Source organism: Chiloscyllium punctatum, chromosome 26, assembly GCF_047496795.1.
Source record: "Chiloscyllium punctatum isolate Juve2018m chromosome 26, sChiPun1.3, whole genome shotgun sequence".
NCBI classification, from domain to species: Eukaryota; Metazoa; Chordata; class Chondrichthyes; order Orectolobiformes; family Hemiscylliidae; genus Chiloscyllium; species Chiloscyllium punctatum.
In genome coordinates, this window is record NC_092764.1 from 41,977,862 (window position 1) to 41,995,757 (window position 17,896).

The 17,896-nt window shown below is 44.0% G+C and overlaps 1 protein-coding gene across 3 annotated transcripts in view; it reads right to left on the reverse strand.

Moving 5' to 3' along the window:
* shcbp1 (SHC SH2-domain binding protein 1) overlaps positions 1-1,680 on the reverse strand; it is a 40,855-nt gene extending 39,175 nt beyond the window's left edge. The window contains exon 1 of one of the 3 annotated variants that reach the window (XM_072596219.1): positions 1,467-1,680. In XM_072596219.1, coding sequence (XP_072452320.1) covers positions 1,467-1,536 — 70 coding nt within the window. In that variant the 5' untranslated portion in view covers positions 1,537-1,680. The remainder of the gene's footprint in view (positions 1-1,466) is intronic. The other 2 variants (XM_072596218.1, XM_072596217.1) reach the window with 2 other exon arrangements.
* Between the last annotated feature and the right edge of the window lie 16,216 nt (positions 1,681-17,896).

The window sequence follows — 17,896 nt, forward strand, 5'->3', positions numbered from 1 at the left end:
GGCTCCTTCCCACCCCCTCCCGGGACAGACGGCCCGGGGGTGGGGCTCCTTCCCACCCCCTCCCGGGACAGACGGCCCGGGTATGGGGCTCCTTCCCCCTCCCGGGACAGACGGCCCGGGTATGGGGCTCCTTCCCCCTCCCGGGACAGACGGCCCGGGTGTGGGGGCTCCTTCCCCCTCCCCTCCCGGGACAGACGGCCCCGGGGGTGGGGCTCCTTCCCCCTCCCGGGACAGACGGCCCGGGTATGGGGCTCCTTCCCCCTCCCGGGACAGACGGCCCGGGGGTGGGGCTCCTTCCCCCTCCCGGGACAGACGGCCCGGGGGTGGGGCTCCTTCCCCCTCCCGGGACAGACGGCCCGGGTATGGGGCTCCTTCCCCCTCCTGGGACAGACGGCCCGGGTGTGGGGCTCCTTCCCCCTCCCGGGACAGACGGCCCGGGGGTGGGGCTCCTTCCCACCCCGTCCCGGGACAGACGGCCCCGGGGGTGGGGCTCCTTCCCCCTCCCCTCCCGGGACAGACGGCCCCGGGGGTGGGGCTCCTTCCCCCTCCCCTCCCGGGACAGACGGCCCGGGGGTGGGGCTCCTTCCCCCTCCCGGGACAGACGGCCCGGGGGTGGGGCTCCTTCCCCCTCCCGGGACAGACGGCCCGGGGGTGGGGCTCCTTCCCCCTCCCGGGACAGACGGCCCGGGGGTGGGGCTCCTTCCCCCTCCCGGGACAGACGGCCCGGGGGTGGGGCTCCTTCCCCCTCCCGGGACAGACGGCCCGGGGGTGGGGCTCCTTCCCACCCCCCTCCCGGGACAGACGGCCCCGGGGGTGGGGCTCCTTCCCACCCCCCTCCCGGGACAGACGGCCCGGGTGTGGGGCTCCTTCCCCCTCCCGGGACAGACGGCCCGGGGGTGGGGCTCCTTCCCACCCCGTCCCGGGACAGACGGCCCCGGGGGTGGGGCTCCTTCCCCCTCCCCTCCCGGGACAGACGGCCCGGGGGTGGGGCTCCTTCCCCCTCCCGGGACAGACGGCCCGGGGGTGGGGCTCCTTCCCCCTCCCGGGACAGACGGCCCGGGGGTGGGGCTCCTTCCCCCTCCCGGGACAGACGGCCCGGGGGTGGGGCTCCTTCCCCCTCCCGGGACAGACGGCCCGGGGGTGGGGCTCCTTCCCACCCCCCTCCCGGGACAGACGGCCCCGGGGGTGGGGCTCCTTCCCACCCCCCTCCCGGGACAGACGGCCCGGGTGTGGGGCTCCTTCGCCGTCCCGGGACAGACGGCCCGGGGGTGGGGCTCCTTCCCACCCCCCTCCCGGGACAGACGGCCCGGGGGTGGGGCTCCTTCCCACCCCCCTCCCGGGACAGACGGCCCGGGGGTGGGGCTCCTTCCCACCCCCTCCCGGGACAGACGGCCCCGGGTGTGGGGCTCCTTCCCCCTCCCGGGACAGACGGCCCCGGGTGTGGGGCTCCTTCCTCCCGGACTCACCTTCTCCGGGCACCGCCAGCTCGGGCAGCATCGGATCCGTCAGCGCTGGCACTATTGCTGCCTCCACCATCCCGTGTGTCGAGCCTGTCTCCCCGAGAGGCCGATGCTGATGGCAACGCGATCCCCGCCTCTCCTCCGGCCGTTACAACGGGCTCCCAATTCAAATTCTGCCGCTTGTTTGCCTTAATTGGCCGGACTGGCGACAAGAGCGGCGACTGCTCTGAAGTGACTGAGAGCGGCAGCACACTGCCCCCAAGAGGCTAGGAAGAGTATGAGCGCGTCGCAACCAGGACAAGGGGCGGACCATACAAAGCCAGAACGACTGATAGCGCCCCCACGGCCAGGAGGAGTGGCAGCACCCCAAAAGTCAGGAGCAGTGATAGCGCCCCAATGGCCAGCAGAAGTAAGTGGACTACAACAAAGTAAGTCACAGCTACTAGTAAAGATGGAATAGACTGACTCTTCTCTCCTCAGTTTAGAAGAATGTAGTGTGAACTCATTAACATTTCAAATAACATTTCATAGGGCTTTGATAAGGTAGAGGCTGACAGGATATTGTAGATATTGAGAGGATACTGTTCTGAATTTAGAATCTGTAACTGGAGGTTGGAGTCTCAGAATAAAGGAGCAGATGGAATACCACTCAGAGTTGTGAATCTTGGGAATTCCAGACGACTGCTAAGAATTGTAGAGCCATAGAGATGTACAGCATGGAAATAGACCCTTCGGTCCAACCCATCTATGCCGACCAGATATCCCAACCTAATCTAGTCCCACCTACCAGCACCCAGCCCATCTCCCTCCAAACCCTTCCTATTCATATACCCATCCAAATGCCTTTTAAATGTTGCAATTGTACCAGCCTCCACTTCCTCTAGCAGCACATTCCCTACACATACCACCCTCTGCATGAAAACGTTGCCCATTACTTCCCTTTTATATCTTTCCTCTCTCACTCTAAACCTATGCCCTCTAGTTCTGGAATACCCCACCCCAGGGAAAAGACTTTGTCTATTTATCCTATCCATGCCTCTCATAATTTTTTGGAGATGCCAATGTTGGACTGGGGTGTACAAAGTTAAAAATCACACAACATCAGGTTATAGTCCAACAGGTTTATTTGGAAGCACTAGCTTTCGGAGCGTCACTCCTTCATCAGGTGGTAGTAGCGACGCTCTGAAAGCTAGTGTGCCCCATAATTTTGCAAACCTCTATAAGGTCACCCTTCAGCCTCCGACGCTCCAGGGAAAACAGCCCTGCCTATTCAGCCTCTCCCCATAGCTCAATTCCTCCAACTCTGGCAGCATCCTTGTAAATCTTTTCTGAATCCTTTCAAGTTTCACAACATCTTTCCGAAAGGAAGGAGACGAGAATTGAACGCAATATTCCAACAGTGGCTTAAACAATGTCGTGTACAGCCGCAACCAATAAAGGAAAGCATACCAAACGCCTCCTTTACTATCCTATCTACCTGCGACTCCACTTTCAAAGAGCTACGAACCTGCACTCCAAGGTCTCTTTGTTCAGCAACACTCTGTAGGACCTTACCATTCAGTGTATAAGTCCTGCTAAGATTTGCTTTCCCAAAATGCAGCACCTCGCATTTATCTGAATTAAACTCCATCTGCCACTTCTCGGCCCATTGGCCCATCTGATCAAGATCCTGTTGTAATCTGAGGTAACCCTCTTCGCAGTCCACTAAACCTCCAATTTTGGTGTCATCCACAAACTTACTAACTGTACCTCTTATGCTCGCAAGCAAATCATTTATGTAAATGACAAAAAGTAGAGGACCCAGCACCGATCCTTGTGGCACTCCACTGGTCACAGGCCTCCAGTCTGAAAAACAACCCTCCAACACCACCCTCTGTCTTCTGCCTTTGAGCCAGTTCTGTATCCAAATGGCTAGTTCTCCCTTTATTCAATGAGATCTAACCTTGCTAACCAGTCTCCCATGGGGAACCTTGTCGAACGCCTTACTGAAGTCCATATAATCAAGTTTGTGAGACATGATTCCCCACGTACAAAGCCATGTTGATTATCCCTAATCAGTCCTTGCCTTTCCAAATACATGTACATCCTGTCCCTCAGGATTCCCTCCAACAACTTGCCCACCACCGACATCAGGCTTACTGGTCTATAGTTCCCTGGCTTGTCCGTACTACCCTTCTTAAAGAGTGACAACACGTTAGCCAACCTCCAGTCTTCCGGCACTTCACCTGTGAATATTGATGATATAAATATCTCAGCAAGAGGCCCAGCAATCACTTCTCTAGCTTCCCACAGAGTTCTAGGGTACACCTGATCAGGTCCTGGGGATTTATTCACCTTTATGCATTTCAAGACATCCAGCACTTCCTCCTCTGTAATATATGATTTGGAGATGCCGGGACCTTAGGTTCATGTCACATTACAGGTGACCACCATTGCACTATATACACACAGATACTCCTACACACACACACACACACAGATACTCCTTTACACACATACACATGGACACACATACAGACGCGCACACAGACACCCACACACACCCTTATAGACACACACCTTCCCACAGTCACACATGCACCCCCTCATAGACTTAATACACTCTGCACTCACTACACACACACATACACGTTCTCGCACTCACAACTCCCAATCAAGACAGACACACACATACAGACAGACGAAGACCCACATGCACACATATATTTTGTAGGGTGAATTTGTACTTGCAGAGTTACATTGTACTTTGCTCAAAAACTGCATGCATTCATGTGGAACTGTGAGCTCAAAAACTGCATGAATTTATGTAAAACTCTGTTATCTCACTTTTTAGATTACAATCAATCTAAACATCATGGCATAGACAGAGAACACAGGGGGCCAACACCTTCAACATATTGTCTAGCTATCACCATTGTTAACAGCTAACCCGAGAATGCAACTTTTTAAATAAAAGGTTTTGTGATTTACACATGAAAGAAGTGAAACTATCACTGTATTCTAACAGATGAAAGGCTTAACAATCAATTTTTCAATGTATAATTTCAGTTACATAACACTGTAAATTTTTGCTATAAATTCTGTGTGTTAGGATTGAGCCCGCCACTATCACCTGATGAAGGAGCGTTGCTCCAAAAGCTAGTGTGCTTCCAATTAAACCTGTTGGACTATAACCTGGTGTTGTGTGATTTTTAACTCTGTAATATAGATTTTTTGGCAAGGTGTCACCATCTATTTCTCTACTTTCTCGATCTTCCATATCCTTTTCCACAGTAAATACTGATGCAAAGTACTCGTTTAGTACCTCCCCCATTTTCTGCAGCTCCACACAAAGGCCACCTTGCTGATCTTTGAGGGGTCCTATTTTCCCCCTAGTTACCCTTTTGTCCTTAATGTATTTGTAAAAACCCTTTGGATTCTCCTTAATTCTATTTGCTAAAGCTATTTCATGTCCCCTTTTTGCCCTCCTGATTTCCCTCATAAGTATACTCCTACTGCCTTTATACTCTTCTAAGGATTCACTCGATCTATCCTGTCTATACCTTACATATGCTTCCTTCTTTTTCTTAACCAAACCCTCAATTTCTTTAGCCATCCAGCATTCCCTATACCTACCAGCCTTTCCTTTCACCCCAACAGGAATATACTTTCTCTGGACTCTCGTTATCTCATTTCTGAAGGCTTCCCATTTTCCAGCCATCCCTTTACCTGCAAACATCTGCGCCCAATCAGCTTTTGAAAGTTCTTGCCTAATACCATCAAAATTGGCCTTTCTCCAATTTAGAACTTCAATTTTTAGATCTGGTCTATCCTTTCCATCACTATTTTAAATCTAATAGAATTATGGTCACTGGCCCCAATGTGCTCTACCACTGACACCTCAGTCACCTGCCCTGCCTTGTTTCCCAAGAGTAGGTCAAGTTTTGCACCTTCTCTCATAGGTACATCCACATAGGTACACATTTAACAAATTCCTCTCCATCTAAACCCTTAACACTATGGCAGTCCCAGTCAATGTTTGGAAAGTTAAAATCCCCTACCATAACCACCCAATTATTTTTACAGATAGCTGAGATCTCCTTACAAGTTTGTTTCTCAATTTCCCTCTGACTATTAGGGGGTCTATAACACAATCCCAATAAGGTGATCATCCCTTTCTTATTTCTCAGTTCCACCCAAATAACTTCCCTGGATGTATTTCCGGGAATATCCTCCCTCAGCACAGCTATAATGCTATCCCCTATCAAAAACGCCACTCCCCCTCCTCTCTTGCCTCCCTTTCAATCCTTCCTGTAGCATTTGTATCCCAGAACATTAAGCTGCAAGTCCTGCCCATCCCTGAGCTATGTTTCTGTGATTGCTATGATATCCCAGGTCCCATGTTCCTGACCATGCCCTGAGTTTATCCACCTTCCCTGTTAGGCCCCTTGCATTGAAATAAATGCAGTTTAATTTATTAGTCCTACCTTATCCCCGGCTGCCCTGACTGTTTGACTCGCTTCTGTTCTCAACTGTACCAATCTGAAATTGATCTCTTTCCTCACTAATTCAGTGAATTGAAGAAAAGTTTATTTTTGATACTGAGGGAATTAAGGGATATCAGGATAGTGTGGAACAGTGCAATCAGACATGAAGATCAGCCATGAACTTTAAGAATAGCAAAACAGGCAAGAAGAGTCAAAAGGTAGACAAGCAGGAGGCAGGAAGAACACAGCAAGCCAGGTAGCATCAAGAGGTGGAGATGTTAACGTTTTGGATGTAACCCTTCTTCAGTCCTAGTTGCCTGGCTTGCTGCATTCTTCTAGCCTCCTGCTTGTCTGCCTTGGATTCCAGCATTTACAGGTTTTTTTTGCCTCTATCAAAAGAAGAATCAAAAGGCATATCCCCATTTTTATGTTCTGATTAGCAATTGTCTTTGAAGTCGAAAATTGTGTTGCTGGAAAAGCATAACACGTCAGGCAGCATATCAGGAGCAGGAGAATCGACGTTTCAGGCATAAGCCTTTCATCAGAAATGGTGGTGTGGGGGGGGGGGGAAGGAGGTGAAGGGGCTGAGAGGAGGGTGGGGGTAGGCGCTGGGGGAAGGTAGTCAAAAAGGCAACGTATGAGGGGTGACTGTGATAGGCCGGTGGGGAGAGTGGAGCAGCGGGAAGGAAAATGGCCAGGTGGGACAAGTCAAGAGGGCAGTGCCAAATTGGAGGGTTGGATCTGGGATGAGGTAGGGGGAGGGGAGATTTGGAAATTAATGAAGTCGATGTTGATGCCGTGTGGTTGAAGGGTCTCAAGGTCAAAGATGAGGCATTCTTCCTCCAGTTGTCAGGTGGCTTGGATTTAGTGGTGGAGGAGGCGGCTCGGGAGTTGTACGTCCTTGGTGAAATGGGAGAGGGAGTTGAAGTGGTCAGCCACAGAACGGTGCGATTGTTGGGCGCATGTTTCCCAAAGGTATTTCCTGAAATGCTCCACAGGTTGCCGTTCTGTCTCCCCGATGTAGAGGATACCACATTGAGAGCAACAGGCATATTAGATGAGGTGGGTGGATGTGCAGAAAAATCTCTGCTGGACGTGAAAAGATCCTTTGGGGCCTTGGACAGAGGTGAGGGAGGAGATGTGGTGCAGGTTTTATACCTCTTGCAGTAGCAAGGGAAGGTGCCAGGTGTGGAGGGTGAATTGGTGGGGGATGTGGACCTAACGAGGGAATTGTGTTTGAACACCATTATTTCCAAGTTGGCCTCAAAGTCACATGTCCTCCTGATTTTGAATATCACCATTTCTCATTGTCACTGGGGGCAATATCCTAGAAATTCCTATTTCACAGCATCATGGAGACATTGTAGGATTTGAAAGAGAAGGTTAACTACCACATTCTGTGAACAAAAAAAATTGGAAAATAAATTGAATGCTGCCACAGTATCATCCATATCCAAAGAATTTTTTTTGAAAATAGTCTTCAGTTTATATCTTTTACAACGACTGTAGATTTTATCTTTGCTTTTCAACTTATAGCTTCTCTGTGCAAAACAGGACGATAATCATATAATCTCAAGGGCAGTTATTTTGCAATTTCAAATAGTTGCACAATATTGAAAAAAAAAACTGCTTTAGCTTTTCAATATATAGCTAAGTCAAAGAGTCATATAGCATGTAAACAGATTGTTCGGTCCAACTTGTCCAAGCTGGCTTTGTTCCCAAACCAAACTAGTCAGACTTGCCTGCATTTGGGTCATATCCCTCCAAACCTTATTTATTCGTGTAATTATCCCAATGTCTTCTAAATGTTGTAACTGTACCTGCATCCACCACTTCCTCTGCCAGTTCATTCCACATACGAACCATTCTCTGTGTAAAAAAGTTGCCCCTCATGTCCTTTTTAAATCTTTCTCCCTTCACCTTAAAAATATGCCACTAACATGTGAATTCCCCCACCATGGGGAAAAGACCCTTACTATTCACCTTCTCTGTGCCCCTCATGATTTTGTAAACCTTTATAAGGTCACCCCTCAACCCTCTATGGTCCACTGAAAAATGTCCTAGCTTATCCAGCCTCTCCTTATAACTCTATCCTTCTATTCCTAGTGTCACAAACTATATAGAAAAGGTAGTTTGAGCAATCACACTTGTATCATAAATCTCTGTGCTTATAAAAAAAACTAGCATTTGGGAATGAAAAATATTTATCCTGAGGATAGGCCTATATTGGTTGAGAAGTAGAGTATTGGGTCAAATGTCTGTGCTGTTACTGCTTCAAAAGGGAACAATTGCAGACTAAAAAGAAGTGGTTGGATGAGTAATAATATAATTTGGAAAGGAAATCAGGGCAGTCGCAGTTGATACATGAGCTAAATCTATCGCTGTCTTTGTATTTTAAATCACTGGATTATTCCAATCTCCAGCTCAGACACCAGCTGGACCTTCAAACTGAAGCTCATAAAACAGGTTCCCTGATGAATCCTTGACAGTAAAAGCAAATCAAACAATGTTTTGGATTGTATTTCTAAAGCTTTTGAGGGAATCAGTTTTACATTTGTTAAAACAATGAATCATAGAAATTTATGGCACAGAAGAAGGTCATTCAGCCCATCATGTTTGTGCCAGCAAAAACGTGTCTAGGCTAATCTTAGCTACCAACTCCAAGATATTGCCCTGTGAGTGCATATCCATGTACTCTTTAAATGTAATGAGGGTTTCTGCCTCTACTACTCTTTCCAAAAAATAAGTTCTACACACCCATCATCCTCAGTGAAAAAGATTTCTTCTCAACTTCCTCTAGTCTTTGAATGAATTACTTTAATCTATTCCCCTCTTCTCCCCCCACAAGATATTGACCTCACTGGTAAATGACTGTCCAGTCTTTGTAGGGCCCTCATAATATTATATACTTCCTCAAATCTTCCCTCAGTCTCTTCCTTCCAAGTAAAACAACCACTCTTTAGCCAATCTTTTAGCTATGGCTAAAGTTTATCAGGCAGGGCAAAGTACTCATAAATTTCATCTGCAACCCCTCTTGGACAATCAATGAAGTGCAATGTACATAGTTTTGAGTGCTGAACTAGCATTTTATACAATGCCAATGTAACCTCACAGCTCATATATTCAATACCTTGACTAATACGGGAAATTTTCTCATATGCCTTTTTAACTTACCTTATTTATCCTTCTAGGGATCAGTTGGCTGGTTTGCAATGCAGGGTGACACCAACGGTGTTGGTTCATTTCTCACACCAGGTGAGATTACCAGAATGACTCTCCTTTTCAATGTCTCCCCTCATCTGATGTGCAGTGACCCTCAGTTTAAGCCACCACCAGTCGTCTGTTTCTCATGAGAGGGCAACCCTATTTCTTGTAAGACAATGGCGTCTTTACCCTTTACTTACCATCCCAGATATTTTCAGAGATCTGTGAACATGTATTCTAAGGTCTCTCTAGACCTGTCAGCATTGTCATGACAACAATTCATAATCTTGGATAGTTATGGACATATCGAATTTTAATTCCAATACTTTTTGTTTTGAAAGAGGACTGATACAGCCAAAATGACTCTAGATATAAATCCAGTGGCTATCTGGAGAGAAATTCTTGTGTGTCACTCTTGTACAGAGTCAGGAAAACTTCAAATAATAAGTCGAAAAAGAAACCGATAACTAGAGGTTACCTAGCCAACCTCTTCTGAGTAGGCCATCTCCAAAAGATTTGTTTGTGTTTCCAGCAATATACAAAACATAAGGTTAAAAGTGAATTTCAATCCCATGTCTATGTTAGTGGCCTGACATCCTAGTGGATTGGTGTCATTGTGCTATGAAGTTCATGGTTTGAGAACCAGCCATTAAGAACCACTGCACTGCAGGGTAAAGAAAGAGAAAAGACACATCTTTAACTCTGAGCACTGCTAGCCAGCTGCTGTTGGAACCGGGACAAAAGATAGTCAATCAACCTGCAAAGCCACAAAATGTTGAAATCAATTGTTTCACTACCAACATTAACATTACTGGTAACATCCCTTGTAATAGCCACAATATTCTACTCTCCACAAATGACTGAGACACTGATGCAGTTTTTAAAAATTACTATCTTTGCTGTCTGACTTATTATTCTTGTGTTGTATGTGCATTGCATTATTATTTTTTTCTCACATTTAGTAAGTAATAAGTTTGCTCTGTTTTCACTCAAGAAAGCCTAAATTATTTTGGTTTAGTAGAAAGGTTTCCACAAGAACATGAATTCATTTGAAATTTGCTCCTCTTGTGACCAACCAAGGCTGAAGGAGCAAGTGATTAAAGGAGTCAGAATTTTATGTGTACAGAAATTATGCATTGCAGTTTGGGCCATGCAAGGTAGGAAAATATCCATTTTGCCCAGGAAGTAGGAAAACTCCATCTTGGCTGCAGAAGGCAGGAAAATGCTAAGAAATACAAGGAACACCGTCTTTATTATTAAAAAAGGCAGGCAAACCCTAAAGAAGGTGGGAAAACCCAGTAAGCCAAAGATATAGTATTACACGGAACTAGAATTTAGAAGTTTGAAAACAGTAATGCATTACAGAACAGCATATTTTGAAGAATTTAATAAAATGTTTCAGTAATACTGAATTTAAAAGCATGGCAGACAAAGAAAATACAACACCGTCTTAAAAGACTGGCAAATCAAACAAATTATCATCATACTGTTGTAGTACAGAATCCAGCAAACTTCACAAAAACAAAATTTAAACTACTTTGATTGAATGTAAGAATACAAGCTTAAAGACAGTACATTATAAGCAGCATTGAGAAGATATAGATCTGAACAGCTTTTCACTAATAAAAATTAACCACATTAAGAAGTAACACAATGAAGCAAAGCCCTACAAGCACAGGGAATGGCCAGTGATGACAAAATAATGTTATGTCTGTAAGACTGTAGAACACTTCTAGAGGATGTGTGGAAGTAAGACACAGTTACAAAGCTGCAAAAAAGGAGGTTACACACATAAAGAATTCAGAATTTAGGAGAATAAAGGGTGATATAATCGAGGTCTTCAGGTTATTAACTAGGAAAGACAGGGTGGATAAACTATTTCCGGTGGTTTAAGATTCTAGAATCAGGGAGCATAGTCTATGAGTTAGGCCCAGGTCATTCTGAGAGATGTTAGAAAGCACTTCTACACGTAAAAAGCAGAGAAGGTTTGGAACTATCTTTATCAAATAGCAGTTAATGCTAATTCAATTCTTATATTTAAATCTGAGATAAACAAATGTTCATTTAGCAAAGGTATCATGGGTATAGGCCCCAGGCAGCCATATAAAGTTAGGCACAGATCAGCCATGATTTTATTGAATGGCAGACCAGGCTCAAGGGGCTGCTTGGCCTACTCCTGTTCCCATGTCCCGAAATGGTCAGGCAATCTCCTTTAGAATAGATAATCAAGGCTTTTGTCGGGGAAATTTGCAATCCCAATGATTCAGGTTTCAAACAACTTGTGTCAATGGACATTCTCTTATTTTTTTAACTGGATACAAATGAAAATGTCACTACTCTATCAGACCAGTTAACTTGACTGAACCAGAGGTTATACCAACAAAGGGTGAAATCACATGGGCATAAATGAAGAACAGTCAAGAGCACAAGCATACTACAAGATTTACTGCAAAGCAACACACACAGGAGAGCTTAAAATCTGTACATAGCACACAACCAACAATCTTCATGTTTGAGCCTGAATGCATATTTTGACCTCAGCTTTATCTGCAGATCTGAAGTACTGTGACTACCAGCGAACAATTGGCAGAATAAAAATTGTGTCAAGTGGTGATGAAGATCTCAATGGGCTCCCTAGATTCATGACAGAATCCAAAAACAAAAACAACAGTTCAAATCACTTATGATGGCATGAAATAAATGCCTCATATGGCTGAACAGAAAATGGCCAGCAAGCCAAAAGCGGCTCCACCAACTTCAACAAGACCAAAGGAGTGACCAAGATTGCACCACGATTCACCAGGATTGAGCTGAAGGAGTGCTAGACAGTCCAGCAAGTTGGGTAAGAACAAGTTTACTGAGTACTGACAGCATTTCAGAATTATCGACATTCCATATTTTGGATAACATATTGGAAAGGGTACACTGCGTACATACAGGTATTACCAGATATACAATATGGGTTCAGTCAGTAAGGAGATAGCCAGAGATCTCAAAAGAGATGGAAGATCTCATGACTAAAAGTATACAGGGATGCCAGATCGGATTTGTCTTTAATGATCGAGTGTTTTTCCAGAAGATAAAATTCTACAAAGTTGGTGTGAAAGTACTAAGAACATGGATGAGTAGCACAACGGACTTGAGCTCAGCTCATTCATGAATCCTGACATTCTTTGGAGAGCAGAGCATTGTGAGAAAATTGACACAGCAGAATTGTCGAGGCCAGTAACACAAATCAACAATCATCGAATAACATAACTCAAAAAGTTGAAAAGTCCAGATCAGTAGTTGAACTATCACAGAGGACCATTGAAGATGTCCAGTCTACTCATCAAATTGAGGCAGTGAGCTGCATATGTCCCAGACTAATGTTCACAGATTCAGGACATGGTCAAGATGAAGAAACTATTTGGGTTGAACATCCAAGATATTACAGGGAAGAGTACCTATTTCAATCAGAACAAAAATCCAAGACATTGCAGAGAAGAAAGTACTTGTTGCAACAAACCAGCTATCTTCCATATTCACAAGAATAAAGTTTCCACAGATAAAGTTATAGCCAAATAAATAAGTCTACCAGGAACAATGCTTACAAAAAAGATATCTAAGAAGCAAAATGTCCGACAGTGGAAAAGTGTCAGAACCAAGGGCAGCGGTCAAGCAGAAGACTGACCATTCTTACAAGTACAAAGTTAGAGTTTGGGAAAACTGTGAAACTCCAAGCTACCTACATTTGAGTCAGAGATTTATGGGGCTATATACACAGCTGTAGAGATTATGGAGAGAAAGGCTTGCAAGATGTCATGTAAGATAATAGCTGTAAAAGAGTTGAAGTTGCATTAGCTCTACCAATCTGATGACTGACAGTAACCTTCACAGGGATCAGATATACTCTGTACAGTTCCCGAGTGTGTTTTGTAATTATGCTTGACTAATAAGATGCAAGCTACTTATTGCCATTAATAATGAGGTGGTTAATAATAATGGTGGTTAAGTGGCTAGCATGGAGACCCAAGCTCAGTTTCACCAATGAGCCACTATCTCCGTGTCCAGATAGGTTTCCTCCCACAGTCCAAAGATACAAAGGTTAGGTGGATTGGCTAAATTGTCACATAGCGTCTAGGGATGTGTAGACTTGGGGCATTAGCCATGGAAAATGTAGGATTACAGGGATAGCATAGCGGAGTGGATCTGGGTGGCTGCTGTTAGAAGGGATAGTGTGGACTCAATGGACCAAATGGCCTGCTTACACACTGCAGGGATTCTATAATTCTATCGGGCTGTCTTGTTAACAAAGACAAACAACTCTTCTGTTTCAACTCTCCACACATCCATTATTAATAATTGAAACAGATTCTAGAAAATTTATTCATTTGATGTAAATATTACTGGTTAGGCCACTATTTATGGTCTGTCCCTAATTGCCCACATAGGCAGCAAAGAGTCAATTGTGGGTCTGGAGTCACAAATAGACCAGGTAAGGGCATAAATTTCTTTCCTTAAAAGAATATTAACAAACCAGATGTTTTCTTACCCTAATTGAAATGGTTACATGATTATCATTTGGCTAACATTTTTATTCCAGATTTATTTTATTATTCAAATCAAATTTTGGCATCTGCCATTGTGGGATTTGATCCCAAGTCTCCAGAACATTAGCTGAGAGTCCTGGATTGCCAGTGCATCTCCCATACATTGGACAAAATGAACCGCATGGGCTATGGTGAGAAATGTGGCAAAATAATATGAAATGTCCAGTGAGAACAGTGTTGACATTGGTAACAACTCACTGCTTCTTTTATGTTGAGTCATATTCATTCAGTACAGAAGCACGCTCATTGGTCTAACTCGCTTGTGCCAACCAGATATCCCAAATTGATCTAGGCCCATATGCCAGCATTTGACCCATATCATTCTAAACCCCTCCTTTTCATGTACATGAATTTAATTTTTTTTTAAATCACACAATGCTAGGCTATGATCCAACAGGTTTATTTGAAAGTATAAGCTTTCTGAGTAAATATAATTGTACCAGCCTCCACCACTTCCTCTGGCAGCCATTCCATACACGCACCACCTTCTGCATGAAAAGGTATCCCTCAGGTCCTTTTTAAATCTTTACCCTCTCATCTTAAACCTGAGCCCTCTTGTTTTGGACTTCCCTATTCTGGAAAAAAGACCTTGGCTATTCACCCTACTTATGTCCCTCATGTTTTTATAAATGTCTATAAAGTCAACCCTCAGCCTCTGACCCTCCAGGGAAAAAAAGCCCCATCCTATTGAGCTTCTCCCTGTAGCTCAAACTCTCCAATCCCATCAACATCCTCGCAAATCGTTTTGGCTTGTTAAAGACCTTATTAACTGCACATTTTACCTCATCAATATGGAGCTTCCTACTACCACTCACCACAAACTGAGAACCAGAATACTGAGAATTCTCGACCTAGTCAGAGCAGGTAACTGGCATTTTCAGTTCGCCAACAGGGGAAGATTCAGGCAGAGAATTCCAAACAGACCAAATTCCAGTAAATGCTAACCAGGAATAATTGAATAGGGCCCCAGTTCTATTTTGTTGTGGTTTTCAAAGCCATTTCCATGATTGAGAGACAGTTAGATTGCAAGATGAACAAAAGACTGTATAAACAAAGGAGAGTTGGTGGCAACTTACTACCTCAACCAGCCTATGCTATATGCTGACAGAGTACCATGAGGTGCCAACAGTGGCAACCAGAGAAATATTACAATCTAGTGTGATACTTCACTACAGTTCTGAGGGAAAATATTATTATTGGAAGTGTTGTGTTTTGGATGAGACATTAAGCCAAGGAATCATTTTCCAATCAGATGGACAAAACAAATCATATTGAAATATTTGAAGAGCTGAGGAGTTCCTGGGTAATATTCATCCCTCAACCAACATCACAGAAAAAAAACTACCTGATCATGCTTCCCAGTGCTCTGAGAGATCTTGCAGAGCGCACACTGGCTGCTGTTTCTCTACAGCATGTTATGGACTAGGCCAGACCACTCAAAACATTCTTAAGCAGGCAAACCAGACCATAACTTGGCAATTTGTTTCGGTAAGTATACAGTGAAAATTACCCAGAGTAAGTTAGCTAGGTTGACTACCATGTTTTAAAACATACAAAAAATTATTCACAAAGTTATGAAACGAAAGACAAACAACAGGATAAAGAACACCTACGGAATTCATTCCATCCAGACTAGACTTAATTCTGCTGTTCCGAATATGCACAACATTCCCAATGATTAGGAGCTGGAGTGGTTTACGACCCCTCTGAATAAAACCAAGGACACAGTATCCTTGAGAAAAGGAACAGCTTTTAGCAAAAAAAGGACCAGCTTCATGACAAACACTACAGTAAATACTTTTCAATAACATTTATTTGGCTACAAAGCAATTTAGAGATTTAGCAAAGCTCTGTATAAATAAAAAGTCATTCTTTTCTTTTCCAATTAAGAGTCAACTGCAGGAAGACTATGTTTAGTAATTGATGAGGACTTTCTGTTCAACTACAGTGTTTGAACTATTCATTTGAGTGGATTATTTTCCAGAACACACCAGATATAGGTCCAGCTTTTCAAAATCAATGTTAATTAAAATGACTCTACAATAAAAACATGGAACAATAAAAAGGTCATCAGATAATAATGACTGTTTCCCTCTTTAATCTATATAAGCTGTACTTTCAAGGACCATTATAACTACGCTTTGACAAATTTCCTGAGAGAAATTAATTTTGAGGAAGGCAACAGAAATCAAATAAAACTAACGCATTTATCTACCTCCATGTCTCCATGATTCAAATCTCATGAATAAAAGGAAGCTAATTAATTAAGCTGGTGTGGATGTGATTCACTTTCAGAATATTTAATACAACTATTCATTTTTATTGAATTAATGAATATTCATTGATGTATTCAGTTTAATTACAAACAGGTACTTTTGGGTGTTGCGCTGATGTGAACTCTCATGCTTGTCACGGACATGTTATTTGGTTGACTGATGTATATTGCATGAATATTTATAATTTAGATGTTTGTAGAAAATATTAAAGTTTAATCTTTCAGTTCTATCTGGGCTTTATTATCTGACTAAACTTTTTATTGTCACACTTTCATAAAAAATGTTCAACAAAAAAGTGACTTGCCAACACAGGCTTGAAGAGAAGTAAAGTGATGCTATTAATGGAACCCAGCTTTCAGGAGGGCGGGGCGGCATGGGGACTCAGCGGTTAGTAGTGCTGCCTCACTGCGCCAGAGACCTGGTTTGGATTCCAGTCTTGAGTGACTGTGTGAAGTTTGCACGTTCTCAGACTGTCTGCGTGGGTTTCCACCGGCTGCTCCGGTTTTCTCCCACAATCCAAAGATGTGCAGGTTAGGTGAATTAGGTATGCTAAATTGCCCATAGTGTTCAGACTCATAGGTCAGATAAATTAGTCACATACAAATGTAGAGTAAAAGGGGAATGGATCTCGGTGGAATACTCTTTGGAGGGTCGGTGTGGACTTGTTGGGCCAAAGGACCTGTTTCCACTCTGTAGGGATTCTATGTTCAAACAACAAAGTCAATGATACTGTAGTGTGACACTATTACAAAGTATATTACTTCCTGTGAATAAATACAAAAACTCCCAACCAGCTAAATGGCTGAGAGATGTTAGGGGAAATGGCATGATCAACTATCAAAGGCTACAAACACAGGTCGAGGATGAAGAGGAATAATTTACCTTTGTTAAAATCATATCAAAGTGTGAGTTTTTTTTGATGCTACGGCAGGTTAAAAAGTCATCATTGTCCAAGCAGACCAAAGAGCTGCTCTATCAGAAGCACACAACTGGTGGTGGTTTAATCTAGGGGGTCACCATGCTTGGCCATTCATGATAACCTCAGCTAATGCAGGAATTGAGCCCACATGTTGGCATAACTCTACATTGCAAACCAGCCATGTAGCCAACTGAGTTAACCAACACTTGTGGCAAGAGAGGACGGTTGATAGGTGCTATGGCGATATTCTCAGAATAAACTCTCAATCTCAGAATAAAGGGGTGCCAATTTGAGACTGAGATAAGGAAGAATTTTAAGTTAGGATTGACAGTCTCCAGAACTCAACTGCAGAGTCTTTGTATATACTGAAAGCTAAGCTAGATAGATTCTTGATCAGTAGGCGTCCCAGAGCTTTGGGGAAAGGACAGAAACATGGACATGAGGAATGTTGTATCAGCCATTATCCTATTGAATGGCCCTTTTCTTTTAAAAAACACAGAATTCCTACAGTGTGGAAACAAGCCATTCTGCTCAACAAGTCCACACCAAACTCTGAAGAGCATCACACACAGAACCACTCCACCCCAACACCCTATATTTCCCGTGGCTAACACCTCTAATTTAACATCTCTGGACACTACGGAGCAATTTAGCAGAGCCAATCCAGCTAATCGTTGGACTGTGGGAAGAAATCAGAGGAAACCCACACAGACAATAGGGAGAATGTGCAAACTCTACACAGACAGACAGTTGCCCAAGGGTGAAATCGAACCCAGGTCCCTGCTGCTGAGGCAACAGTGCTTAATCACTGATCCACCCAAATGATCTTATGAGTTTCAGCAATGGAACACTGAGAAAGTGGGGCAAGAAGTTAGGAGGAAACGTGTTCAAAGACTTGAGGGAAGAGAAATTGGCAATGGCCAGTTTGTAAGGCTGGAATTTAAAGAGGAATGAGAGGACTGAGAACTATTAATATCAC